The 26,010-nt window shown below is 52.5% G+C and overlaps 2 protein-coding genes across 5 annotated transcripts; one reads left to right on the top strand and one right to left on the bottom strand.

Moving 5' to 3' along the window:
* Window positions 1-181: 181 nt before the first annotated feature.
* On the bottom strand, window positions 182-22,195 carry zfyve26 (zinc finger, FYVE domain containing 26). 4 transcript variants are annotated; one of them, XM_047045996.1, is made up of 41 exons: window positions 22,104-22,195; window positions 21,129-21,468; window positions 20,743-20,818; window positions 20,472-20,555; window positions 19,799-20,300; window positions 19,373-19,497; window positions 18,830-18,994; window positions 18,583-18,671; window positions 18,242-18,387; window positions 17,844-18,044; window positions 17,146-17,730; window positions 16,675-16,878; window positions 16,159-16,307; window positions 15,540-15,783; window positions 15,134-15,394; window positions 14,908-15,027; window positions 14,152-14,322; window positions 13,548-13,784; window positions 13,094-13,199; window positions 11,473-12,311; window positions 11,032-11,231; window positions 10,734-10,838; window positions 10,497-10,619; window positions 10,148-10,321; window positions 9,631-9,880; window positions 9,265-9,360; window positions 8,766-8,947; window positions 8,458-8,594; window positions 8,224-8,252; window positions 7,756-7,895; window positions 7,222-7,442; window positions 6,981-7,128; window positions 6,622-6,831; window positions 5,318-5,533; window positions 4,848-5,045; window positions 3,920-4,128; window positions 3,156-3,321; window positions 2,767-2,826; window positions 2,386-2,568; window positions 2,242-2,292; window positions 182-1,989 (listed from the first exon to the last, which is right to left on the bottom strand). In XM_047045996.1, exons 2-41 carry the CDS (start codon window positions 21,368-21,370, stop codon window positions 1,777-1,779), a joined length of 7,857 nt encoding a protein of 2,618 aa, XP_046901952.1. In that variant the 5' UTR covers window positions 21,371-21,468; window positions 22,104-22,195; the 3' UTR covers window positions 182-1,776. The 4 variants fall into 4 exon arrangements, with proteins under 4 accessions (XP_046901952.1, XP_046901968.1, XP_046901961.1 ...); XM_047046012.1 differs by having other exon boundaries at window positions 7,756-7,892; XM_047046005.1 differs by having other exon boundaries at window positions 7,756-7,900; window positions 8,229-8,252.
* A 430-nt stretch (window positions 22,196-22,625) lies between these two features.
* Window positions 22,626-25,538, top strand: si:ch211-10a23.2 (Galectin-related protein A-like). Its single transcript, XM_047047013.1, has 4 exons — window positions 22,626-22,703; window positions 23,085-23,170; window positions 23,885-24,065; window positions 24,593-25,538. Exons 1-4 carry the CDS (start codon window positions 22,677-22,679, stop codon window positions 24,734-24,736), a joined length of 438 nt encoding a protein of 145 aa, XP_046902969.1. The 5' UTR covers window positions 22,626-22,676; the 3' UTR covers window positions 24,737-25,538.
* The last annotated feature ends 472 nt before the right edge of the window (window positions 25,539-26,010 follow it).

Below are 26,010 nucleotides of genomic sequence, written 5' to 3'. Positions count from 1 at the left end.
CATGAGAGACTGGCTGGCGATCATCCTTTAGTGGTCACAAAACATCCCTGGTTCAGAGACTGTATAAGGCTCTGCTTGCAAACAGATTAAGATCCACAGCAAACTGACACCTCCAGTTCAGCTTGACACAAAGGCTCCAGGAACAAGGGGTGACACGCTACAAGACGACAGATGATTTTACTTGAGAAGAAACATGCCAAGTGCCATTCTGGGTGAAGATAGGTAGTGAAACAATGTGCAATGTTGTAAAAAAGAAAAGAAAATGGATACGCAGACAGATAAAAACACGACAAGTATGCATGTTGTTAAATTGACCATGGTTAGAATACGGAGGTATGTAATCCCTTTTTGACATCTTCGTTGATTGTTTCAAGGCAACACAATGGGCGAGTCCAGAGCAACGTACTGTACACATGATGGCACCATTGATCTGAAGGGGAGGCTGAGCCACCGTATCAAAACACAAAGAACATCCACATAAGCTGAAACACCAGAACTCTCGTAACATCCAAACGCCACACAGACGTGGCATCACGCAACTGATAATACTGACCATGGACGAGTCTCAGCGGGGCTTCATCATGTGCATACAGTCTGATGACCTCTAGATATCTGATACCTCCTGATAGTCAGATCCCTTTTTCTGTATCCAACTCTTTGCTTGTAAATGCTTGATTTTCTCTATGGAAAAGGTCCTCCTCCTTGTGCTAAATGTCCATGGAGTTTTCTAGTTTCCCTTTCGAGGGTATACTGACTGGTATAGAGGGGCTGGATGATGTAGAGGGTAGACTGACTGGTATAGAGGGGCTGGATGATGTAGAGGGTAGACTGACTGGTATAGAGGGGCTGGATGATGTAGAGGGTAGACTGACTGGTATAGAGGGGCTGGATGATGTAGAGGGTAGACTGACTGGTATAGAGGGGCTGGATGATGTAGAGGGTAGACTGACTGGTATAGAGGGGCTGGATGATGTAGAGGTAGACTGACTGGTATAGAGGGGCTGGATGATGTAGAGGGTAGACTGACTGGTATAGAAGGGCTGGATGATGTAGAGGGTAGACTGACTGGTATAGAGGGGCTGGAGGGGTAGACTGACCAGTGTAGAGGGACTGGATGATGTAGAGGGTAGACTGGTGTAAAGGGGCAGACGTTTTGGCAGGTAAAGCTCAACAGTAAACAGTAACACTTCCATTATGTCAAACAGAAACCATTCGTCTCACTCACATCCAACCCTCAAAAGGCCTGAGGATTCATATAAATTCTCCCTATCAACAGAAAAATTCTTAATTTCTCTAACCTGGCAGTCCATAATATGTGTAACTGACCGACACACAGGAAGCTAAAGACAGACAAAAGGGTTAAACGTTGTACCAAGTTTCAAACAGTATATTAAGAGGCTTCGCGGTTACTGACAGGAATCCCTTTTCGCTGAGGTAGAACAGAAAACACAGTTCCACAGTCAGCCTGCAATGGGCCCGTCCGACATGTACGGTTCTGTGCAGTTCAAACAGTCTACAGAAGGGCCAGCAAGTGGGTGTGGAGAGCCAGGGTCCCTGGGCCCAGTCAGCACTCAGCCACTTCACCAGGAGAGAGAGACACATGGCCTGTCTCAGCCAGAGTGAGGAACCCTCCCCAGCACAGACCCTCCAAGGAGACCCCCCCCCCCCAGGGCACTTCTAAAGCTGCTGTATGGTATGTGCACGCGTCAGTTTCCCCTGATCCCATCAGGTTCCACCTGGTTCCTCCTGGTTCGACCAGCAGTCTCCGCCACGGCGTTACCTGGCGTTGGGCCGGCTAGGCCGCTGCTTGGGGGTCTTGTCCTGGTGTTCCGCCAGCCACTGGCAACAGATGCCCTGCATGACGGAGTCTCCGGCACCCTCCGAGGCCTGGAGAACCTCCTGCACCAGGGGGCTGGCCCGCGACGCCTCCAGCTTCACCGCCTGCAGGTAGGCGGAGCGCAGCTTACTGCACTGCAGGTAGGCCTTGATCTGGGGGAAAGGGGGTGGACATAGGCATAGATAAACAGATGTGTTATAGGCGCCTAATTCATTACTATGGGGAAATTGTGGATTCTGACTGGGGGATTTCAGAGGGGGGATTGTTTTCCAGCAGCACTTTCTATGTTCATCTGTTTGTCTTTAGGCGTGTGTGGCTTTGGTCAGAGGTGAAATGGGTTACACGGAAAATGATGCGATGGAAAATGAGGTTTTGCAAGAAAACGGATCGACCGGAGGGCATACCTTGTTCTCTGGGCTTTTCGTTTCCAGAATGAGACTTTCCAACTCTTTAGCCTTAATGAAGGAGGGGGGGGGGAAACAAACGTGATCAGAACAACGATCCCTCCGAGATGCTGTAGCGGGAGGACGAGGAGAGCGGAGACTCACGTCTGTGGGCCCCTTGTTGGCGATGGAGACACAACCCAGCACGATGGCGTCACAGTCGCTCTTGGTGGCCGTGCCCGACTCCCCGACGCACTTCAGCAGCTGTCGCACTGCCCCGTACTGTCGCTGGCGCACCAGCCTCTGGCCCGCACGCACGTACACCGCAAGCGCATCCAGCTGGAAGTCCTGGAGATGTCACAGGTAGAGGGGGAAAGGACAGGAAGTGAGATTTGGACAAGAAGTGGGGAGAGGACAGGAGTGAGACGTAAACAGGAAGTGAGGGGTGAACAGGAAGTGGGGAGAGGACAGGAAGTGAGGCAGATGACAGGAAGCAAGGAGAGGGAAGGAAGATAGTGTCCAACAAACCAGGGCAGGGTTCTGTACCTGTATGACTCTGTATGCAATGCCGAATCCTTCCTCGATATTCTTCCCACCAAGCATCACCTGCAGCAACAATTAATGTGTAATTTAAATAAATATATGTTTATTGAATGTCAAACTGTGTGTTCACATGTTTTGCCACAAACTTGAGAGTTCACGACAGGTGAAGTCTATCATCTAAAATTGTGTGGTAAATACAGACCATTCCTTGGCTCTAACGACCGAAATACTGTTAGAACTATGCACTTCGAATCCCTAATCTTCTGTAGTTACTATATTGTGTGAATGTAATGTAAATGTGCAAATTGGCCATTTGAACATCGCTTGGAATTAAAAACATCGGCTAAAGTGGATCCAATGTCAATTGTAAATGTGAAGAGCCTCCAGCCAACCTTGCAGGCCACGTCAATCTTCATGGTGCTGCCTCCAAACAGGGTGGATGGGGCCCCGGGGGGGCTGGCGGAGGCGCCGGCCTGGAGGGCAGCGGTCTGGGACGCGTTCTCACAGCGGTGCAGGAACCTGGTCACCTCCAGCTGGAGCTCAATGGTGTTCATGTGTCTGAAGCAGAAGCCCACACAAACGACTTGAATCTGGCGTGCATCTGTGTAGAGTTTTCTGGGGTGTTCATTCCAACCAACCCTACTCCCTCCCTTTCACTCACTCTCTCTGATGTTAGTTTCTTCCAGGAACACAATGACTCTTATTGAGGGACTTGTTGCTCTTGTTGGTTAGTTGTAACTGATTTAACCTCTTGTACTCGCTTTGATTTCTATTATTGTTACTTGCTTTTCTACAGGTGCACTCTTGCACTTTTGAGGTTCATGTTGTTTAATTGTAACTTGTTTAACTACATGCTCTTACGGTTCTCCCCATTGGCACATATTTGCTTTTCACAATGTACGCTTCATGTTTTGGCTACCCACAATGTTTTTGGGGCTATCTCGTTGGTTATGATCACTGACCTATGCACTTTGGTAAAGCTCGTTCGTGGAAGTCGCTTTGGATAAAAGCGTCTGCTAAATGAATGAAGGTAAATGTAATATCTGTCTCTCTTCCTCCCTCCCTCCATCTCACTCTCCCTCCCTCCTTCTGTTGTTCTCACGTTCCTTCCTTCTCCCTCTCACAGAGAAATGCAGTGATGCATCCCCCCCCTCACCTGGACACGTCGCTGGAGGACATCTTCTTCCTGAAGGAGTTGAGGGTGGACTTCCTGCGGCCGGCCCCGCGGGCCTGCTGCTCCTGCAGGAAGGTCTTCAGGTGCTCCTTGGCCCGGACCAGCCAGCGCTGCTGCTCGCCCAGCTGCAGGTAGGACTGGGCCCCACGGGTGAAGAAGCAGATACACGTCATGGCTGCCCGCACGTGGTCCTGCCGAGGGGGGGGGAGACATTAGGGGAAAGAGGGAGAGGATGTGGGGAGAGATGGGGAGAGGATGTGGGGAGAGAGGGGGAGGATGTGGGGAGAGAATGTGGGGAGAGATGTGGGGAAAGAGGGGGAGAGGATGTGGGGAAAGAGGGGGAGAGGATGTGGGGAGAGAGGGAGAGGAGGTGGAGAGAGAGGATGTAGGGAGAGGATGTAGGGAGAGAGGGAGAGGATGTGGGGAGAGAGGGAGAGGATGTGGGGAGAAAGGGAGAGGATGTGGGGAGAGGATGTGGGGAGAGAGGGGGAGAGGATGTAGGGAGAGAGGGAGAGGATGTGGGGAGAAAGGGAGAGGATGTAGGGAGAGGATGTGGGGAGAGAGGGGGAGAGGATGTAGGGAGAGAGGGAGAGGATGTGGGGAGAGAGGGGGAGAGGATGTAGGAAGGGGATGTAGGGAGAGGATGTAGGGAGAGGATGTGGGGAGAGGATGTGGGGAGAGAGGATGTAGGAAGGGGATGTAGGGAGAGAGGGAGAGGATGTGGGGAGAGAGGATGTAGGAAGGGGATGTAGGGAGAGGAGGTGGGGAGAGGAGTGGGGATAGGGAGACATTCAGTATTGTGAGCATCTGGACCCTCGACACACAACAGGGAAGCGCAGAGAGGGCGCAGCTTTGGATGAAAGCGTCCGACAAGCGAATCGACCGTGCAAAAGGGGCGGTGCAGACCCACCATCATGAACTGCTGCAGCTGGTACAGGGTGTGGAAGTGCCCTCGTCTCTGCAGCAGCTGGCAGGAGGCCATGAGGTAGCGTCCGCACGCCTCCTGGCCCGGGTCCAGCCCCTCCAGCAGGCCCTGCAGCGCCCCCAGCTGGCCGCGCTCCAGACTGGGCTGCAGGATCCCCTCCAGGAACACCTCCTCTGGACACTGCTGCTCACACACGCACACGCACACGCAGGGTTACGGTCACACGCACAGCAGAGTCATTTGGACTGAAATGCTTGATTTCAAACGTCCCCAACAGACTAAACAAGCAGATGGGAAAAATACACAAACATATAACATATTTTTGAATTGAATTATGAATGACACAAATGAATAATTGTATTATTGTATTATCATATCAGATTTGAAAAGGATAGAATGATCAGTATAGAGTGATGCAGTGTGTACATGTAACTGGATGTGATCTGAGTGGTGACCTTGAGGAGCAGGTGAGCCAGGGCCTCCCTCATGTGACCGTGGCGCATGTAGAAGCTGATGAGGGCCAGGTGGGTGCCGTAGCTCAGCAGGTAGTGCAGGCTCTCCTGCAGCAGGGGGCTGAGCTGGGACGGGCTCTCTGGGCACTCCAGGGGCCCCGGCTCAGCCAGAGCCTCCTCCAGCTCCCGCAGGGACGCCAGGATGTCCTCGCTGGGGGGCTGACGCACACACACACACACACACACACCCACACACACACACACAGAGACACACACACACAGAGACACACACACACACAAACACAAGCACACACTCACACACACACACACACACACGTGCACGGGCACACATGCACAAGCACACACAGAGACACACGCACGAGCACACACCCACACATGCACAACCACACACGTGCGCACACACACAAAGAGACAGGAGCGCACACAAACACAAGGACAAACACCCCCAGACACACACAAAAACACATGATTAGTCGAAATTGAAAGACAAAGAAGGAGAAGGAGAGACAATAACCACCATGACTCCCCCCAGACCCCAGACTGAAGCTGAATGCCCAGGGGGGTGTTACATAAGCCTCCCGCAAATCAGCTCAGTCCATCAAAAGGACCTTTCGCTGTTCTGTTTTTTCGACCAAAAAGGAGAACGGCTCCGAGGACGATCGCTCAAAGTCGGTGAACACAAAGCTAACTCTCCGTGACGCGGCTCGACTGAAGAACGGGCCGATCCATTATCTGCCCAGAAGAAAGCTGCTCAGGAACACTGCTGGGTTTTCAAGCCCCGAGGCCATGAATCTCCTTTTCCCCTTTCCCTGCCTCCCGGTCCCAGCGGAGAGGCAGAGAGCTAGCCTGTCCTGGCACGACAGACAGAGCTCCTCTGAAGACTGCAGTGTCCTGAGACCTGGATCACCAAGCTCCCCCCCCCCCCCCCCCCCCGCTGAGGTCACCCCTGACCTTCAGTCACTTACGTAACCAGTTCCCCCCCCCGCTGAGGTCACCCCTGACCTTCAGTCACTTACGTAACCAGTTCCCGTGGGAGGACAGAAACGCCACTGTCTTCCCACGGGAAGCTGAAATGATCCCACACGCGGCTGGGTAGAACGATGGGGATCGCAGCGAGACGGTTGCTCTGGACCACCCATGTTCCGTTCAAACTAAGCACTTTTAAAATCACTGTTAAGTGAACTGATCAAAGGTTAAGTGCATCATGTCAAATAAAAAAAAGAATTGCCAAATGATGCGTGGTATTTCCGCCACTTCTGTCAAAGGGAGGTGGTTCTGTGAGGTACCATGGTCAGAGCGGGTCGCACGGTGGCCTCCAGGTGCTGGACGATGTCCTGCAGCAGGCGGGCGCCCAGGGTCAGCTGGTTTCGGTCCACGGGCACCTTCAGGCAGCGGGAGAACTTCTCCCGGGCCCCGGAGAGCTGGCCAGCCTTCAGGGAGGCCATGCCCCACGCGTGCCACACGCCCCCAGGGTCCAGGCCGCTCTTAGTGGACACCTGCAGGAGCAGAGAGGGGGCGGGCTCTCACAGTGGGCACACAAGCAGGACTTTGACTTTCATACAAACTCGAGCATTTACAGACTACGCAAACCCACATACAGACGCAACCTAACATGCGTGAATACACATAACACGCACACACACACCTCTACAGCGAGCCGGTAGTGCTCAGCCTCCAGCAGCTGGTTGCGCAGGCGCGTGACGGCGGAGGGCTCGAGGATGTCGTCCAGCGAGGGGATGTCCTTGTAGTTCGCCGCCACCAGGATCTTCAGCACGTCCACTTTACCGATGTAGCTGCACCCAAGAGGAACACAGCTCAGGAACCACACGACGACGGGGTGGGGGGGGCAGAACGTGGCCCGGCGGAACGTGGTCACCCGTCCTCACCTGTCGCAGAGGGCCAGATCCTGGCTGCGTCCCACGGTGACGAACATGAGCTTGGCGCTGAAGATCAGCTGGCGCATGATGTCCGTGAGCAGGCGGGCGTCCACCTCGGGGCTGGTCAGCTGGCGGGACAGGGAGCGGCAGTGAGCGATCAGCTGGTGGCCGCAAGCCATCTGGTCGCTGTGGAGGGAGAGGATGGCCACACACAGGGACGCGCTGGGAGCCTGGAGGGGGGGAGGGGGGAGTGGAGGATGAGGGAGGGGGAAGTACGTTGGATAGGGGGAGAGACCGGAAGTTGGAGAGACAGGGATGAGTCGGGCCAGGTCAGTCTGGTGATGTCATTCATCAAGGACATGACAGTCTGGTGATGTCATCAAGGAATTGACAATGGCTAACTTGCTTGATCCACCTGCTTCAGTATGATTTACAATACACACACTGAATGTGAATACAGTATGGTCAGTCTGCGACAGACAAACTCAACGCCCTGGTCTCAGAGCCAGACCTTCTCAGTGTAGAACCCTAGTAGAACCAGACCTGCTCATAGTAGAACTCGCTATGCAGCTGCAGGTTCTCTGCAGGGTCGGTGCTGAGGCGGAACATTCTGTGGTGGACCTCGGGCAGCTGCAGCCTCTCCTCGGCGCCCCCCTCTGGAGACACGGGGCTGCCTGTTACTGCTTCACCACGGGGGGGGGGGGTGGAGAGAGAGAGACAGAGGGAAAGAGTAAGAGAGAGAGAGACAGAGAGACAGAGAGACAGAGGGAAAGGGAAAGAGTAAGAGAGAGAGAGAGAGAGAGAGAGAGAGAGAGAGAGAGAGAGAGAGAAAGAGAGTGAGAGTGAGGGTGAGGGTGAGTGTGAGAGAGTCTCTAAAGCACTCAGCACATGATTTATCATTAGAGGTGACCCTCTGCTCTGGGTTAGAACAGTTACACCCTCAGGAGTCACAGAGCATGCCATGTGGAAAGAAAACCTGACCAGACGCCGGTTTGAAGAAGAAGCGTTTACCTTCAGCCTCCTCCAGCTCCTCCTCCAAACTAGGGAGAAGAAACGCAACGACAGAAAATCAGGAGTCGTAACACACAACAAGCGACACACATTTGAGGTACAGTTTAGGGGTGGTAGAGCAACTGGCAGCAGATCACGTTCAAATCCCCCCCCGTGAGACGCTATGGATAAAAAGCCTCCGGCCGGATGAAGGCGTTAGCACATCTGAGCGGGTCTGCGAGAAGGGGGACCTACTGTGGGTGGGAGAAGGAGTAACACTGGTCGCACACTCGCACGTCCTCCTCCGTGCACCCCTCCACGGGCATCCTGCGCCCGGAGCACGCCTGGCACACCAGGCGGCCACACCTGCGACAATGGTGCCGCCGGTTAAACTGACGAGGAGGAAGGGAGGGAGGGGGAGAGGGAAGAGGAATACGAGAGGGAGGAGAGATAGGAGGGGAAATGGGAGAAAGAAAGGAAGAACACTCCAACGTTAACTCCATTCACTTGGATCTCAGGGGTTTTCTGGTTTTGGGGCTGGCATCGTCTCCCGGGTGACTCACCATGGTGAACCTCTCACGCTGGCACACCATGCAGACGTGCTGCTGGGGGTCGGGGACCCAGTCTCGGCGGGCGGGAGGCTTGTCGGGGGGCTGGAACTGGGCTGGGGAGCGCTGCCTCCTGCCGGCGGAGCCCTGCTCCTTGACTCGGTCGGAGGAGGAGGGCGTGTGTATGGGTGTGCTGCCTGAAACCCACCCGGAGCAACACAGCACTGTGTAACACTTCAGAACATACTAGAACATGTGGAAATCCTATTAAAACATTTCAAATACTATACCATGGTACAAAATTGTACAAAACAAACAATACTAAAATACATCTTCCATCTTCCGATATTCGACATGGTACACAATATTTAGACGTTTAAAATACAATTAAAATGGACGAACATGCTCAATGTACAAATTCATCTTCAAATGTTATAAAATAGTATCAAAATGTTCAGGTACTGAGTTGGAACTACAGAAGCTGTGTGGATAGCAGTATGTGGTGCTATGTCACCTGTGGAGGAGGTGGGGGACTCTCTCCGGGGGGAGGGGGGGCAGCTGTCCAGGGCAGGACACTGGGACATGGCCTCCTGCAGGCTGATGACTGAGTCTGAGAGAAGGCAGAGAAGGGGGATCATCATAGCACCGGTAGCTTACACTGCACCTGTATCCACCTGTATGACCGAGTTAGATTAACAGATCACAGTGCTAATCTGTTAATCTAGAATATAATCTAGTGCAGTAGACTAACAGGCAGAGTATACTAGATTAACAGGCAGAGTGTACTAGATTAACAGGTAGAGTGTACTAGGCCTGAGCGTGACTTCTCTCAGCCTGGTGTTAGTCCTATGACAGACGGAGGGTCCTAGCCAGGCCTCACCTGAGCGTGACCTCTCTCGGGGGGCGTAGGGGAAGTCCAGAGCCTTGCAGGCGTACTGGTCCAGGAGCCGGTCCACGTCCGCGGGGCCCAGGCCCGCCTCCTGGCCCAGCAGAGGGGGGCGGAGGGTGCGGAGCGCCAGCTGGACCCAGTCCACCTTCAGGTTCATCAGCAGCTGCTCCAGCATGAGCAGGGGCTCCGCCAGCAGGTGGAAGTAGTCCTGCCTGGCCGACTGGGGCATGGTCAGCAGCACCTGGAGGGGGGGTGAGGGGGGGAGAGATGGTGAGGGAGGGTGGAAGAAGAGAGATGGGGAACATGGAAGGGTAAGCGGAAGATGGTGAGGGGGGGGGAAAGAGAGAGATCGGGTGAGAGATGGGGGAGGGGGAAGGGGAGATGGAGGAGGGCGAGAGATGTACAAACTTGAATTTGTCTTCACTTTTGAGTCCGGATTACGGACGGAGAAAGACGCGATATTTTGAAAATACGCACTACAGTAGTGCCGAGTTAGCGTAGGACTGACCTTGGAGCCCAGGTGCAGGGCGTGAATGTGGCGCTGGCGGGCCGGGGACACTTGGCTCTGGAAGTGTAGCGTCAGGTAGTCGGACAGGAAGTGACCAGCAGCCAATCCGGGGCGTCGGTCCAGGGCTCTCTCACACACCTCCAGGCCCAGGGTGTCGGACAGGCCCTCGAGGAGCTGGACACAGGAGCACGGTCTCTTACAATACGCTCTCACGGCACATACTGATTGGCTGCCGGGCAGGTTTTTAGAAAAAGCTGTGCTCTGATTGGTCATAAGGGCAGTCTACACAGCCATATGAACCAGACAATGGCCCTTCCGCCATCTCTCCCCAGCTGTGCTCTCCTCTCACCTGGCAGGCCTGCTGTGGGTGGCCCTGCTCCAGCAGGTGCAGCAGGTGTTCTGTCCTTAGCTGCAGGGTCAGCTGCTCCGACCCCGAGTACATCTGCAGCCAGCGGTCACACAGGGAGAACTCCTGCAGGACACACATACACACACACACACACGTCAGATACACACAAACACGTCAGATAAACACAAACACACACAGATGTATCAGAGAAGGGGGTAACAGAGCATTGACACCCACCCTGGCTGCCAGCATCATAGCCAGCACAGATTCAGGGTCCTGTTTCGATGATGACCTCACTTGCTGCCACGTTGCCCATGGCAATGGGGGCTGCAGGTTCAACATCTGACGGGAGGCAACAATAGAAGAGGTTAACATAACACGTAACAGGTCACATTCAAAGTCAGTTTCCAGATAGTCTACATATGTTTATGTTCTTAGAGATAACATACTACATTTAATATACTATATATTTTCTTAATATAACAGATGCTTTTATCCAAAGTAACATAAAAGGTACATAGACGTGTGTACATACCAAATGATAGACGTCCAGCTCGCTCTTGCGGAGCTCCAGGTCTTTCCTCAGGGCCGGGGGCAGGTGGGGCTCGTTCAGGCAGAACTCCAGCAGGTCCAGGCAGCCGTCCAGGGGCCACAGCTGGAGGCCCTGCAGGGCCACACGGCCCCTCAGACCAGGGTCCTGCACACGGAGCAGCTGCACCACGCCACCAGCCCCGTCTGGACACACACACGCAGATGGAGGGAGAGAGACATGGAGGGAGAGAGACATAGAGATGGAGATATGGAGGGAGAGAGACATAGAGAAGGAGATATGGAAATATTTGATTGTTTCAAATGGAAAGAAATACACTAATTTTAATAGGGCTTATTATTTTCTCTGTCCACCCCAACCCGTTACTTCAATCCCATATTCAATACTGTCCCGCCTTGTTGCCGCGGTGATGACAGGTCCTCTCACCCTCCAGTGCGGCACAGGCCAGCAGGCGGTCCCTCAGCGCCCCCTCCTGGACGTCCAGCCTGTACAGCTCCAGCAGGCTGAGGGCCCGGCCCAGCTCCCCCGAAGACAGAGCCTGCTGGAAGGCCTGGGCCGCCACCGCCTGCGCCGCGCCCGGCTGGAGCCCCGACAGCAGCAGGCCCGCCAGGGGCTTCCCACAGAGGGTGGCTCCCAGCCCCGCCTCCTCCCCCACGGCCAGCTCCCCCAGCACAGGCTGGGCCATGGTCTGGAGGTAGGCCCGCAGGATGGGGAACTCTCTCAGCAGGCTGTCCGCTTCCCGGGAGATCTGCTCGGCATCCAGCCCCACCTCTTTGCGCCCGCTGAAGTAGGAGGAGAAGCCGGACCAGCCTGTCGGCGGTGCCCGGGCCGTCCCACGGCCCCGGCTGGCGCTCAGGCACGCCAGCGCAGCCAGGAGAGGGGAGCGGGACTTCAGGAAGGACAGGGAGGACGGCGTGAGGAGGAACGAGGAGGAGGAGGGGGCTGGAGTGGAGGAGAGGGGTGGGGAGGAGGACAGGCTGGTAGGGGAGGCTGTGATCTCCTCTGGCGAGGACTCCGACCCAGAGCTGGCGTCTGACGGGGCCTCAGCCAGGCCCAGCGTGGTCAGGTGCTCCTGGGCGTGCTGCTGGAGGAGCTCCTCCAGGCTGGCCGTCCCGAACACGGCCCTGTCGCCCTGGCCGCCCTCCCCAGTCTCCCCTCCGGCCCCGGGGCCCCAAGACCAGACGGGCAGGGCCTCACAGCAGCGCTCCAGCACCACCTGCTGGACGCTCAGACGAAGGCCCTCCTGCTGCAGCAGAGACAGCAGCCTGGAGACACACACACACACACAATCGCAGACACACAGAGGGTCAGACACACACACACAATCGCAGACACACAGAGGGTCAGACACACACACACACACAATCACAGACACACAGAGGGTCAGACACACACACAATCACAGACACACAGAGGGTCAGACACACACACACGCAATCACAGACACACATAGGGTAAGACACACACACACACACAATCACAGACACACATAGGGTAAGACACACACACACACAATCACAGACACACAGAAGGTCAGACACACACACAAAAACGGTAAGATACACATATAAAATCAAGTTGTACTCATATTGTACTCATTTTTGCAAGCAGTGTTACTCAGGGCAGCTGTCCACAGACCAGCACACAACATTCCACCTAAACCCTCAGAGACTCCAACAGAAATGACGAGAATTAGGCAACCACAGAAACACATGATGAACTATGAACTCATGACTGTCCCGTCTCTGCCCCCAGGCCTGCTGTGGTAAAGAGTTAATCACTCAAAATTTCTATTCAATTCCCTGATCTGTGTTAGAGGTCAATACTAATGACTAAAGTATGACGGGCTTAACAGGGTGTTGTTTCGTTTCTGGAGAAGGGACTCTCTCATTGACTTAACCCTATCGATGTTTCTTCCATTTCTTCTCTCGCTTTTTGGGGAGCTTTTCCATTTGGTTCTCTGGGGTTTTAGGTGGGTTATTGGTGCTGATAGTGACTTTTCTTGTAGAAAGGGCTATCCCACGAAGGCCTGATTTGTGGCTCCTACCTGTCAGGGGAGACCTGCCTCTCAAACAGCAGGTGAGACAGCAGCTGGGAGGGAGCCTGCAGGAGAACCAGGAGGGGGTTCCCCAGCTTCACCTCCACGCTCTGGTCTGAGAGGGGGAGAGGAGGAGAGGAGAGGGGGGGAGAAGAGAAGAGAGGAGGAAAGGGGAAAGGAGAGAGGGAGGAGAGGGGAGAAGAGAGGAGAGGAGGAGGAGAGAGGAGAGAGGAGAGGGAGAGGAGGAAAGGGGAAAGGAGAGAGGAGAGAGAGGAGGAAAGGGGAAAGGAGAAAGGGAGGAGGAGAAGAGAGGAGAGGAGAGAGAGGGAGAGAGATTCAGCCTCCTGTCTAGACCAAGGCTTTCCAACCCTGTGTGCCAGGAAGACTAACATTCCTATAGATATCATAGCAGGGTTGAAGTGTAAACCTACAGGAGGGCATTCCTCCGGGACGGACCACTCACCCTCGGAGCCCAGGCTGCGCACCAGCACGGACGTCAGCACGTTGACGTAGTCCAGGAAGCTGCGCATGTAGTCGGGCCTGGCAGGCACGCCGTCGGGCTCGAAGGGGCAGAGCTGGTCCAGGGAGCGGAGCAGCTGCTTCATGGCGGTGCGGACCGGGTGGGCGTCCAGCTCCAAGGGCTTCAGGCCGGCCTGCTCCACCAGCGCCGCCAGCACGGCCCCGCCCACACGGGCCTCCGCTACGGACACATCGGAGGGGAGAGACACCTGGTGTTAGCATACCACCAGACATGCAACCACTGTATACTTCTACACAGCTAATCAGGCAATCATTATACAATACTATAACATTGGACAGAGAACACATCATATATTGTAATTTATAGTTAGACAGAAAACACATTATTCTATACAGTTACACACCTATACTTATTCGTAAAAAAATAATAATATGAAATGTTAAATGAATTCATATTAATATCACTACGGCTGAAGATGAGCCCTGTGACTAGACATGCAGGGATCCTTCCCTAAGGATGGAGGGTTCTGGAGGGTTCTGGAGGGTTCTGGAGGGTTCTGGAGGGTTCTGGAGGGTTCAGGGCTGACCTGGGGCGTCGGTGGCCGAGGCAAGGGGAGGCAGGGTGAGCTCCAGGCGCTGGGAGAGGCCGAGCCAGGCCGCCATGCCCTCCTCACTCAGGACCGGGTGGCAGCTCAGCAGAGCCTCCTGGATGGAGCAGCCGAACGGCCCCGCCACCACCTGCTCTTCTCCGGAACCTTCTACACATGGAGGAGAGACTGGTTAGACACTCTAGTCTCTCCGGAACCTTCTACACATGGAGGAGAGACTGGTTAGACACTCTGGTCTCTCCGGAACCTTCTACACATGGAGGAGAGACAGGTTAGACACTCTGGTCTCTCCGGAACCTTCTACACATGGAGGAGAGACTGGTTAGACACTCTAGTCTGTCCATAATATTCTACGCATGGAGGAGAGACTGACTCTGGTATCTCTTTTCCAACAATACTCAAGTAGGATGTATGATCTTGACCCCTACCATGCCCCCCCCCCCCCACACACACACACACACACACACACGCACACACACACAACCCAGTGACTACATCAAACCGTATGAAACAAACATGAGGACCAGTATATATATATCCTACAGTTTAGACCCAAACAAGGAGGAGAGACAATGCTAGTTAGGCACTGTCCACTTGACAACACTTTACATCAAGGTTACAAATAACAACCAAAGCTGTTGCCTTCGGTATTGCTGTGTAGTTGCATGATCATTAATGTAGCCTTAATGTAAAGTGTCACAGTTCAACACGCTACGAGTGAAGTGTTTGTTTGACCTGTCAAAGCTGGGCCCTTGTTGCTGGCTGCGTGATTCAGGATCTTGCTGAACTGCTGCAGGACCATGGGGAAGCCCCGGACGCCCTCAGGGTGAGGCACTCTGGGATCCACTCTCAGCCCTGAGGAGGGCCGAGGGCAGAGGTCAGAGGTCAGGGTCAGATGGGGAAATTGCAGTAGTCAATCCCCGATTCGATATTATAAAAAGGGAGAGAAAATTGACCTAACCTCGGGCCTCTAGGCTGAAGCCCAGCCTCCTCTCAGCCGTGTCCAGCAGCTGGCGGGAGGTTTTCCAGAGCTGGCAGTGGCAGCAGGCCAGGTCGAAGGCAGCCATGGCTGGGGGGCTGAGCTCCTCCAGCAGGGGCAGCAGGCGGGGGCAGGGCCCCGGGGGCAGGCCCAGCCAGTAGCCCTCCTCCAGGCAGGGGACTGGGTGGGCCGTGGTGCTGAGCAGACGCTCACCCACGTCTGAGATGGAGTAGAAGGCCATGCCTGTAGAGACAGAGGCGCACACACACACACACACACACGAGACGCACACAAAAACACACAAAGGCAGCTTCAACACCACCTATCATGAGTGTCTTTCCCCTGCATGGTTCCCTTCCCCCTGACAGGGTTGTGGCACGGTACCTACCGGCTGCAGCCGCGCTGCCGATGGCCTGCAAGGTGGAGCGCCCACTGCTCCCCAGGCGGCTCCTCCCACTTCCTGCGGCCCCCACCACTCCCAGCCCCTCCGACGAGGAGGACGAGGACGACAGCGACTGGGTCTCGATCTTCTGCTCCACGCGGCCCAGCTCCACCAGCACCTCCCTGTAGCGCTCCATGAAGACCAGCTCACCGCAGCAGGACGACCCCTCCAGGGCGAACATGGTGGCCACCTTCACAGGGAGAGAGGAGGGGCTATTAGAGGTATGCCATCGCTTTGTTCACTTTTTTTTTTTCAGCAGCAGATATTCTACCATATTCTCCCTAAAAATGTCACAACTGTTCATGCCAACAACACTACCAGTTCTGCTAAACTGGTGCAAACGCTATCGGTCAACCCTACCAGTCCTGCTAACATTACCAGTCCTGCTAGCCTGGTGCTAACATTACCAGTCCTGCTAGCCTGGTGCTAACATTACCAGTCCTGCTAGCCTGGTTCTAACATTACCAGTCCTGCTAGCCTGGTGCTAACATTACCAGTCCTGCTAGCCTGGTGCTAAAATTATCAGTCCTGCTAGCCTGGTGCTAATTCTCCCAGTTGTGCTAACCTCATGGGCCTCCATGAAGTTTCCACGGCGGATGCAGGAGACGAGCAGAGACTCAGGGGGGGACAGCATGGCAGGGACCAGCCAGCTGTGGGCGCCACTACACACCCGCTCCTCCTTCTCCACGCCCCCCGGCCCGGCCACACAGCCGTCTGACAGAACAGTCACGTTCAGTTCTTGTTCTTCCATTGACAATGATTATTATTCAATTTCATGACCAACAATTTCATCTCACATTTATCTAAAATACCACATCATCATAAATGAACACGACATGAATATAACACGACACATCAAATGACATTTAAAAACATACTGTTATAATTGACGGTATTAACATGACAACATTTGATCATATGGAGAACAGCGATGGAGAACAACACACTGACACGTAAAAAATTATATATATATATATATATTTTTTTTTTAAACACAGTTGGGTGTGTTGACATTTCAGCCGTGTTAGTGACGCTGGTTTGGCTGGTTTGGCCGTGACAGAGCCCGTGGTGTTTGAGGTACCTGAGGTGCTGGGGCTCAGCTCCCCGTTGAGGTGCTGTGTGGAGGACGGGGGCCTCCCGGGCCCCCTTCGCCTCCTCAGGGAGGAGCTGCTGCTGCCCTGCCTCACAAGGGGGGCAGGCCGCGGGCCAGCCTTGGCATGGGGGGGCCTGTCTGGGGCTGGGGACGACAACAGGGCCTCGTCACACACACACGCACCTTCATGACCTGTGTACGCATTGACGTTCACACACTTTGAACACAGACACACACACTGGACACACATTCATACACTGTGAACACACTCGCATCCTGTGTACAGACTGACATTCACACCTACTAACCGCGTCGTTTCACACGTCACATACCAAACCCAGCTCGAACCCTGTCCACAGACACCACGCTCCGACTATCTCCCAGTCTGGTGTCACTCACTACCGTCAGTCTCTCAGTCTGCTGTCAATCCCCACCAGTCTCCACTCTCCAGAGACTCACCCCTGCCAGCGGTCTGGTTGCTGGTGATGATCTGTAGCCTCCACTGGGCCTCGGCCGTGTGCTTGGAGAGTCTCTGCAGACGGGCTGCGAACGTGTCGGCCGTCACCGAGCAGCCCAGGCCCTCCGCCACCTCGGCCTGCTCCTGGCCCGCCCGCTGGTCCAAAACACATACACCCTCCAGCCCCTCCCGCAGCAGCTTCAGGAAACCCTCCATCGCTGGCACGTCGACCAGGAAGCCTGCGCAACCCCGGGTCAAGTGGCCCAGGTCCAGGCAGCCGTGCTGGGCCGCAGACGGGAAGTCTGGCTCCCACCTTTCCCTGGAGTCTCCCTCCTCGGCGGCCATTTTGGTTTTGGTTCCTCCAGTGCCATGTTTCCCCACTTCCTTGCTCCCCAGAGCTTGCAAACCTTCTGCTGGCACGCCAGGCCCTGTAGGCGTCTCCTTCTGGTTCTGGGGAGTGAAGTCGGTGCTGGAGAGGAAGAGGAGGGAGAAGATGTTCTCCAGGACCTCCAGGCGGAACATGGCAGGCAGGGCCTCCAGGTAAAGCTGGCACTCAGACAAAAAGTGCTGGAACTGTGCCAAACAGCCTGGACAGGGAAGTGAAAGACAAACTCAAATAAATAGCCTAACCACAACAAGACAAACAGGTGCAGGGACTGAAATGAACCCCACGTGGGATTGGTTCAAGGCTTGGCGGTACCTTCTGAGGGAGCTGAGGGCTGGCGTTGGCCCTCGGTTGACTCGGGGAACTGAGACGAGCCCTTGCAATCCAAACAGGTGCTGGGCCTGTGAGCGTTCACACAGAGGGCATACAGGGCGTACTTCATGGCGCAGAACCCCTGGAACAGAACGACGTTCCTCTGGGCGGCCAGTCTGGGGGCAACCAAGGTGTCCGTTTCCTCTGGAAGGGGAGAAGGAAAGAACCGGTCACCAAGGAGAACCGCCCGAGACATACTAGAACCACCAATCGTCAGAGAATCAACAGAAATCTATTCAAAATCAACAGAGATTTGGGAGGATTTCTAGAGATGTGAGAGAGTTTCTAGAGACGTCAGAGGACGAGAGGAGACGGCAGGTGGGGGGGCGAGGAGAGCGGACCTGCTCCCGAGGGCGCGGGCTGCAGCAGCTCCAGGACCCTGCGCTCCTCGTAGCGGGCCAGGGGGGTCAGGGACAGGAGGACGTGCAGGGCGGAGCGGGTGTCCAGCGAGTGCAGCTGGGAGAGCACGGCGTCGTGGGAGATCCCTCTGCTCCCACACAAGACGCACACGGGAGAGAAAGAGGCTGAGGATGAGCTGCATTAACACCAGAAACAACTAGGATCGCTCTGATGTCACACAGGGAAGAGGAACAGGATTTGTAGCATTTACGATAACACTGAACAACTCCAGAACATCATTGTTTTGGAAATCCCTTCAAAAGACAGGGGGGCATGGACTCACGGGTTGTTCAGGACACACCACTGGAGGACCCTGAGCTGGGAGGACAGCACGTCTGCAAACTCCCTCAGGACAGAGTCGCTGGCCAGGGCCTGAGAACAGACATCCCAGCCAAGGTATAAGACATGGACATGGGGAAGTGGTCTGACCACAAGGGTAAAGCAGCATGGGGACATTGGGAAATTGACTCAGGCAGGCAAGGGGCCTGGGGAATGGGGCTTGGGGACTTTGGACAAGGGTCTGGCCCCACCTGGTTGTGGTGGAGGATGGAGAGCAAGGTGTGAGCTGAGTCCAGACTCTGGCACTGTGTCCAGGCCAGCAGCAGTAGTAGGCGGGACAGGGGCTGGAACTCCCCCCTCAGCAGGTCCTGCAGCCTGGGGAAGTCCTCTCGTCGGACCAAGTCCAGAGCTGTGACCTGGAGCAGGGGACCACTGGCTTTACAGGAGTCTTTTATGTACACGCTTTATCCATTATAATCCATGATAGTCATTATTCACAGCTTGTTATATTTGGTATCATATATTTTATTTCTTGTTCATTGTATTTTATAATGTTTATAGGAAGGTTAGATCACATATTTAGGATTATATTTATATTATTTACAGTACCAGTCAAAAGTTTGGACACGTGAAAAGAATCCCAATGTACCTGTCTTTGTTCCAACTGGTAATAAGACTTTAAATCTGAAACTTGAAACTCATAACAGATATAAATGGGGCCTTATCTGGTCCCTCGGTGTAAAACTCTGCTGTTCCTATATCCCTGCGTACTTAACAGACAGACAGGAACTTACCAACACTTGCTCCAGGAAGTGCTTGCCGCTGCTTAGACACTCAAAATAAATCGTTTTCCATGCTGATGGACGATCACCGTGGCAACATAAGCTGAGGAGGAGCTTCTCTGCTTCAGGAAGGTCCTCTGAGGTGTGGAGGGAAACGATGGGATGGAAAGATGATGTCGGAAGATTTCAGAGCGTTATCTTAGTCTCAGTGTTAAAAGGAGTAGGGAGGTAACAGAAGTTTAATCGTCTTATAATAATCAACAACTAGCAAAGCCGTCCCAACCACAGGAGCATAAGTGTGACAGAAAGCGCTGACATCAACACACACCATCAAAACCCACTTCCTCATTCACCACAGCTGCGTGACACCACGAGGGCTCAAGCCCTGCAGTCAGCATATGAGTTAACCATGGGTCCTGCGCGAGCCCGGGGTCTCACCGTGTGTGGCGGGCGCGTCGCGGAGCAGGCGGTCTCGCTGCAGCCGGAGGGCAGTGGAGCAGTAGAGGGAGAGGGCGCTGTGGCTGTGCGGCCTGAACAGCGAGCTGAGGACCCGCTCCTCGCGCAGGGGTCCGTGCCTGGCCGCCCAGAGGGCCTCGCACAGCGCCTCCATCTGGGCCCCGCCTCCCTGCTCCGAGGGGGTCGGCATCAGAGCCAGCAGGGAGCAGACCTCTTCCGCCCAGCCCTCTCTCGTCTCGGGCTTCCCAACTCTGGCTGTCACGTAGTGGATGAAGGTGTGCTGCAAGGAGGGGTCCCCGTGGACCCGGGCCTCTCCCAGAGGCCCCTGGAGGGCCAGGGCGAGGGCCCGGGCCAGTCTGGGCCTCTTCCTCTCCAGTAAGGCCTCCAGGCATGATACCACCCCAGCGCCCAGACCACACCCTGTCCCTGACGCCTCGGGTCCCTTTCTCTCCGACTGGCTGTCTAAGAACGCTGCGTGCAATTCCTGAAAGATGAGAGAGAAAGAGGGGGGGGGGGGGAAGAGGAAGATGATTTCAAAAGGCTTCTGGTTGTGACAAGTTGGAAATAGCACATGGCTCACTCCATAGTCTTATAAACTCCTATTATCCAGAGTATCCTGTTGTTGGTCTGTGTTTATTGAAGGAAAAGGGAGCACCTTGAGAGTGGCGTCTGGAACGTCGTCTACCAGCTCCTCCAGCAGCAGCAGGAACTCCAGCTCTGCCCTGATCTTCACTGGAACCTGCACGCAACCATGGAGGAGGAGGGCCACTGTGGTTGTTACTACAGCAAGGTTTCCATAGTGTTCAAAGGTCAAAAATAAAAACTACCCCTCACACCTCCCTCACTCCTTACTCCCTCCCCTCTCAGCCCCCTCCCCTCTCACCCCCCCCCACCCTCCCTCACCTCCCCACCCCCTCACACCATACCTGATCTTTTGTCCATGTCTCCAAAACCTGGAGCCAAAGCCAAGCCAGCCGGTGAGGACTGCCCATTGTCTCCCATCTAGAGGCAAAGCAAATACTCTGTGAGAGGGCGGCTGCCAAGATCTCACGTCATCATCGGCATCCCCTCACTTGTCTAGCACACCACTCAAAACAGTGACGCGCAGAGGATAGCAGACGCAAGGGCGGACAATAACATTGTCTTATCGTGTCAAACACCAAACAACTGTCGTCACTGCTGGCTTATGTGGGAGACGAGCCTGCAGGGAGGAATGAATGTAAATACAAAATAACGCGTATTCTCTCACAGCACGGTTTTGCACGGCTACACAGCTTTTGTATGGGTTTGTAAACAGACATCAGTAACTCACGCCAGGAGGTAGGGATGGCAGACGATGGCCTTGACTATATCCCGCAGCTGTTCTGAGAGTCCTCCGGAAGATGAAGAAGAAGAGAGTTCTCCAGAAGGAGAAGAAGAGAGCCCTCCAGAGGAGGCAGCCAGCTGGGGAACACAGGCCGCAGCCAGCTCCCACTCCCCATGATGAAGGCAGCGGGTGAAGTAACCCAGCAGGTCCTGGAGGGAGCTCTCTGCCTCTCGGCCCCAGGGATGCATGACTGCGGTCTGGGGAGTCACTCACTCACTGCACACAGCAGGTATCAAGCCTTCTCCAAAACAATGCTTTGTCACGGACAGTCTTGATCTTGCGTCATCTAAAACATGTACAAAACAGAAGAATATACAATACTTGACATGTTTCTAACGGTGTGAATATAACCGTACGCCTCCAATAACAATACAACGTCCAGAAATATCGACATTTTGATTGTTACTTTGAAATTGTTGACAGAACACAGTTCCACAGATAACAAACACGCTACCCAAAGAGCAACGGTCGGACGAGGATAGATAAAGATTGAATGAGCATGTCTAGCTCATTCAAGGAGTTGTTAGTGTTGGTAAACATAGCGATTCATACGTGCTACTGCTACTAGTAGTCAGACTGACTAGGTTTCAAGATGTCAACAAAAGGCGCGTATCTAATTCTGCAACTACAGTAACTTAATAATAGAAATGTAAAATACGATAGCATGCGGGAAACAATTAATTTAAAGTCGCCAACTACAGTAGCTGACAACCAGCAATGGCCAAGAAGTATACAAGTAACTCCAGGAACAACAGCAACTAGCTAGCGTAGCTAGCTGCTCTGGCTACAGTAGTGAGATAATTACTAGTATCAGGGACAGGCAGTACAAAACCAATTTCCATGCTGACAGTTGATGCAAAATGCGCCAAATACATACTTCGCCAGTTACAATAAGAACACTAATATAATACACGTACTTACTCTTTGTCAAAGTGCATCTATCGTTGTTCTTGTCCCTTCATTAGTCTATATCGAACTGTTCAGTTCGGCGCTTAAGACATGCCAAGGATGGTCATATGACGAGCTCAGCTGATTCAACCGCTGGTTGGTTCAAAGGTTGACAGCTCTGCTCGTGGGCGTGCGCGTTCCAATTATAGGGCAAAGCGGAATGGCTGAAACTTTAAATTAAAATTAGCAAAGCCAAATGCATTGTAAAAAAAAAAGATAATTCAGGTTAAATCTCATGAAGTCCTTTGGAAATTACCAAAAGATTATTAAAAAAAGGTATGGTTTCCTGCTGTCAAGGTTTTACCCCTTTCAACGTACACATGATAGGCCTATTAGACATAAATAACATACAAATTGAAACCATTTTTTTTTAACTTTATTTTTCTCTGTCTATCACTCTTTGTACCAGACACTGCCAAATTTGGCAGGATCTTGTCTCTATGACAACGTACAGGCGGGGTCTGCCAGCTGGAGGCTCCGTGCGAATCCATCGTTCTCAGTTGGCATCCCTGTAGGAGAATTACCTCCTCGCTACAAGAAAGAGGAATGGCAGAGAAAGACATCAATACAAACGTAAATATTGCACGTTTTCAATGCTTTGTCTGAACTACATGTGTGTGCGTGCTATAATATGCTATTGGCTCCAGAAGAAAGCAACAATTGGAATTTTATTTTTGCAATATTTCATTGTTTCAAAGCTGTCTGTTCTGTTCTGTTCAGCGTACTCTATATTTATTTATTTATTTATAGATTTATATCGATATCTCAGCGAAATTATGATCGAGACGGTTTAAGCATTGTTCAGGTTATTATTTAATCGTCAATCAAAGTTTCTAGCATGTTCATATGGACCAAGAATGAGACAAAGATATTACAATTATAAATGTTGCCAAATGTTTTGCGTTAATGATTTTGCTTCAGACCTTACTCGTTTAATCTGCTAATATTTCGCAGGAGGATTATATCGGGGAGATAAAGGGGGGTATGCGGCCTTCGATGAAGCTCATTGTCATGGGTATTGTTAACAAAAGACCCAGGAGGTTGGTAGACACACCTGTTTTCTAAGACAATGTCGGCATGTTTTATTTATTTAACATTTATAAATGAGCTAAGCAATTTTTTGTATTCGTTATCTGCTTATTTGTTTTGCGAGGCTTGAATCTGGAAAGACGTCTAACAACTCCTTTGGTGAAACACGTCTTTAACTGAGCCTTTGAATCTACTAATGGTGTGCGCCTGGGAAACTGCAAATCCCACAAAGTCCGATTAAGAGATAAGATCACATGCCCTTATTTGGCTGTTGTGTGCCAGATGATTGTCACAATTAATAGAGCAAATGAAAAATATTTACACAAACAGTAGCCCATGAACATGTTGCATATCAGAACATTTTCAGTGAGGACTGTGTTTACATGGTTAAATACAAGATCAGTGAGGACTATGCCTATGTTAGAGCTAGTTTATTTGGTCAAAGAAAAGCCATTATAAGTATTGTTGGCCTATGCACCATGGAGTTCATATCCTGAAATAAGGGTTAATTTCGGAACAGACAGGAGGGACATAGCCCTGCCAATGTCAAGACATTATTCACACATCGCCACCAATCATTTGAGATAGAGCAAGCACACTCTTAGCATGTGGGGTGACAACAATTGATACAACCATGTATCCTGGCCTTGGCAATGACTGAGTCCTATCCTTGGTGTTGGATGGCCTTACATCTGACATGGATCCATTCTGTCCATGTTATGAAGCATAGAGGTGACCCTGTCCAGCGACCCCCCGGAAGAGGACGCAGAGGGCGACGTGGGGTTGCAGGTCAAGGTCAGCTTCATGGACAAGGCCGTGATGCGGAACGCTCGTCTGGCAGGAAAGTGGGGTCCCTCTGAAAACACTCTGTCCTACTTCCCCTTTGCTGCCGGGGAGCCATTCAAGGTACACACATCCAACTGTGCACAAGCTCTTGAGACCCTCCTGAAAATATGTTTAAAAGGTTTAGGTTTTGCAGAACATAAATATCTTTTGGTTAAAAAAGCAAATTTAAAGACAATAAATATTTCACAACATAGTTTTTTTATTTGTTAGGCTACCTATAACTTCGTTATTGACAATAGGTATTGCTGGAATTACACTGCTATTCCTTAAGTCATTCACATTTGTGACTTAGGATGTCTTCTCAAATGGACTTAAGACAAAAACAGAGCAGAATGGTTGAAAAAGTTAATAGCCCCAAAAATACTATAGTGAACATAATTTAATTGCTGGGTCTGAGGAGGTTACTGCCTACACCTTCACCTAGATACACCTGAGTCTAGAAAGGATCACATATTAGTTAAACCAAAAACACTCCCTCTTCTTCCTCACCCTCCCGTGCTTTCCTTTCCACTGTCTCTCTCTCCTCTCTCTCTCCTATCTCTCCGTCTCCCCTCTCTCCTCCTTCTTCCTCACTCTCGTTCGGTCAGATGGAGATAGTGTGTGAGCACCAGCAGTTCCGCATCCTGGTGGACGGCCAGCCACTGTGTGGCTTCACTCACCGGCTACCTCAACTCGCTTCACTCACCGCCCTGAGGGTGCTGGGAGACCTGCAGCTCACCAAGGTGGCCTGATCCGGGGGCCTGGAGCCCCAAAGACGAGACGACAGCAATGGAGGGACACACTGCTGCAGCGATGAATGAATTGTGACTTCTAATTGATTCTGGATGAACACCTGGTTTTCGGTCATTTGTTAAGACAAGTGCCTTTACTAGATGACTTAGTGACCTGTTTGCTTTAGTGACTTGAAGAATTTGACGCTAGCCTGAATGTAGTGGCTGTAAGCCTGATGAACTAAGAGGAACCCAGTCTAGGTTGAATATATCTATATTGATGTATATTGATCGTAGAACCCAATAAGGAAACATAGGTATTTGTCTTTAGCCTATGATCCTCTTGAATGTTATTTTTTATACAACCATGTATGGTTAATGAAACATGCTGCATTCAACAAGGTACAGTAAGGTAAGACAGGAGTGAAGCACACAGCCCTCTAATGTGAATGTGTTTAAAATTCTGCTGTCCTCTTCGATCTTTCTAAAACAATCCTGTGTAAAAATTGGCAACTGAATTTCATTGGTTTCTTTATACTGAATCATAAAAATAATGTCTTACATTTGTATGGCCGGCTCAATAATGGTGTCATTTAAATTAAACAAAAGTACTGTACAATAGTGCATGCCAATGTTTTTGTAGATCATTGTAGTACTGTATCAACATGTAACCACTCAATATTAGATCTTGGAGCATTACGAGATTCTCGTTGGATCTCTTTGCTGCAGACAATGAAGGTTAACACTTCACAAGTCAATACTTTTTTTTTTAACCCAAATGTACTGTGGAGAAACATTTACTTTGGAATGAATTGTGAAAATGCAATAAAATTTGTTTGAACACATATCAGAGTCCCTGTCTAGGTCACTGGCTCTAGTGATCTCACACCAGGCACCAGTCATGGGGATGCAGAGGCAGAGGCAGGCACCAGTCATGGGGATGCAGAGGCAGAGGCAGGCACCAGTCATGGGGATGCAGAGGCAGAGGCAGGCACCAGTCATGGGGATGCAGGAGCAGAGGCAGGCACCAGTCATGGGGATGCAGGAGCAGAGGCAGAGGCAGGCACCAGTCATGGGGATGCAGAGGCAGAGGCAGGCACCAGTCATGGGGATGCAGGAGCAGAGGCAGGCACCAGTCATGGGGATGCAGGAGCAGAGGCAGAGGCAGGCACCAGTCATGGGGATGCAGAGGCAGAGGCAGGCACCAGTCATGGGGATGCAGAGGCAGAGGCAGGCACCAGTCATGGGGATGCAGAGGCAGAGGCAGGCACCAGTCATGGGGATGCAGGAGCAGA

Source organism: Hypomesus transpacificus, chromosome 3 (assembly GCF_021917145.1).
Source record: "Hypomesus transpacificus isolate Combined female chromosome 3, fHypTra1, whole genome shotgun sequence".
In the NCBI taxonomy this organism is placed as follows: domain Eukaryota; kingdom Metazoa; phylum Chordata; class Actinopteri; order Osmeriformes; family Osmeridae; genus Hypomesus; species Hypomesus transpacificus.
The sequence above is the reverse complement of the archived record's forward strand: the minus strand, read 5'-3'. Positions and strand labels throughout refer to the sequence as shown.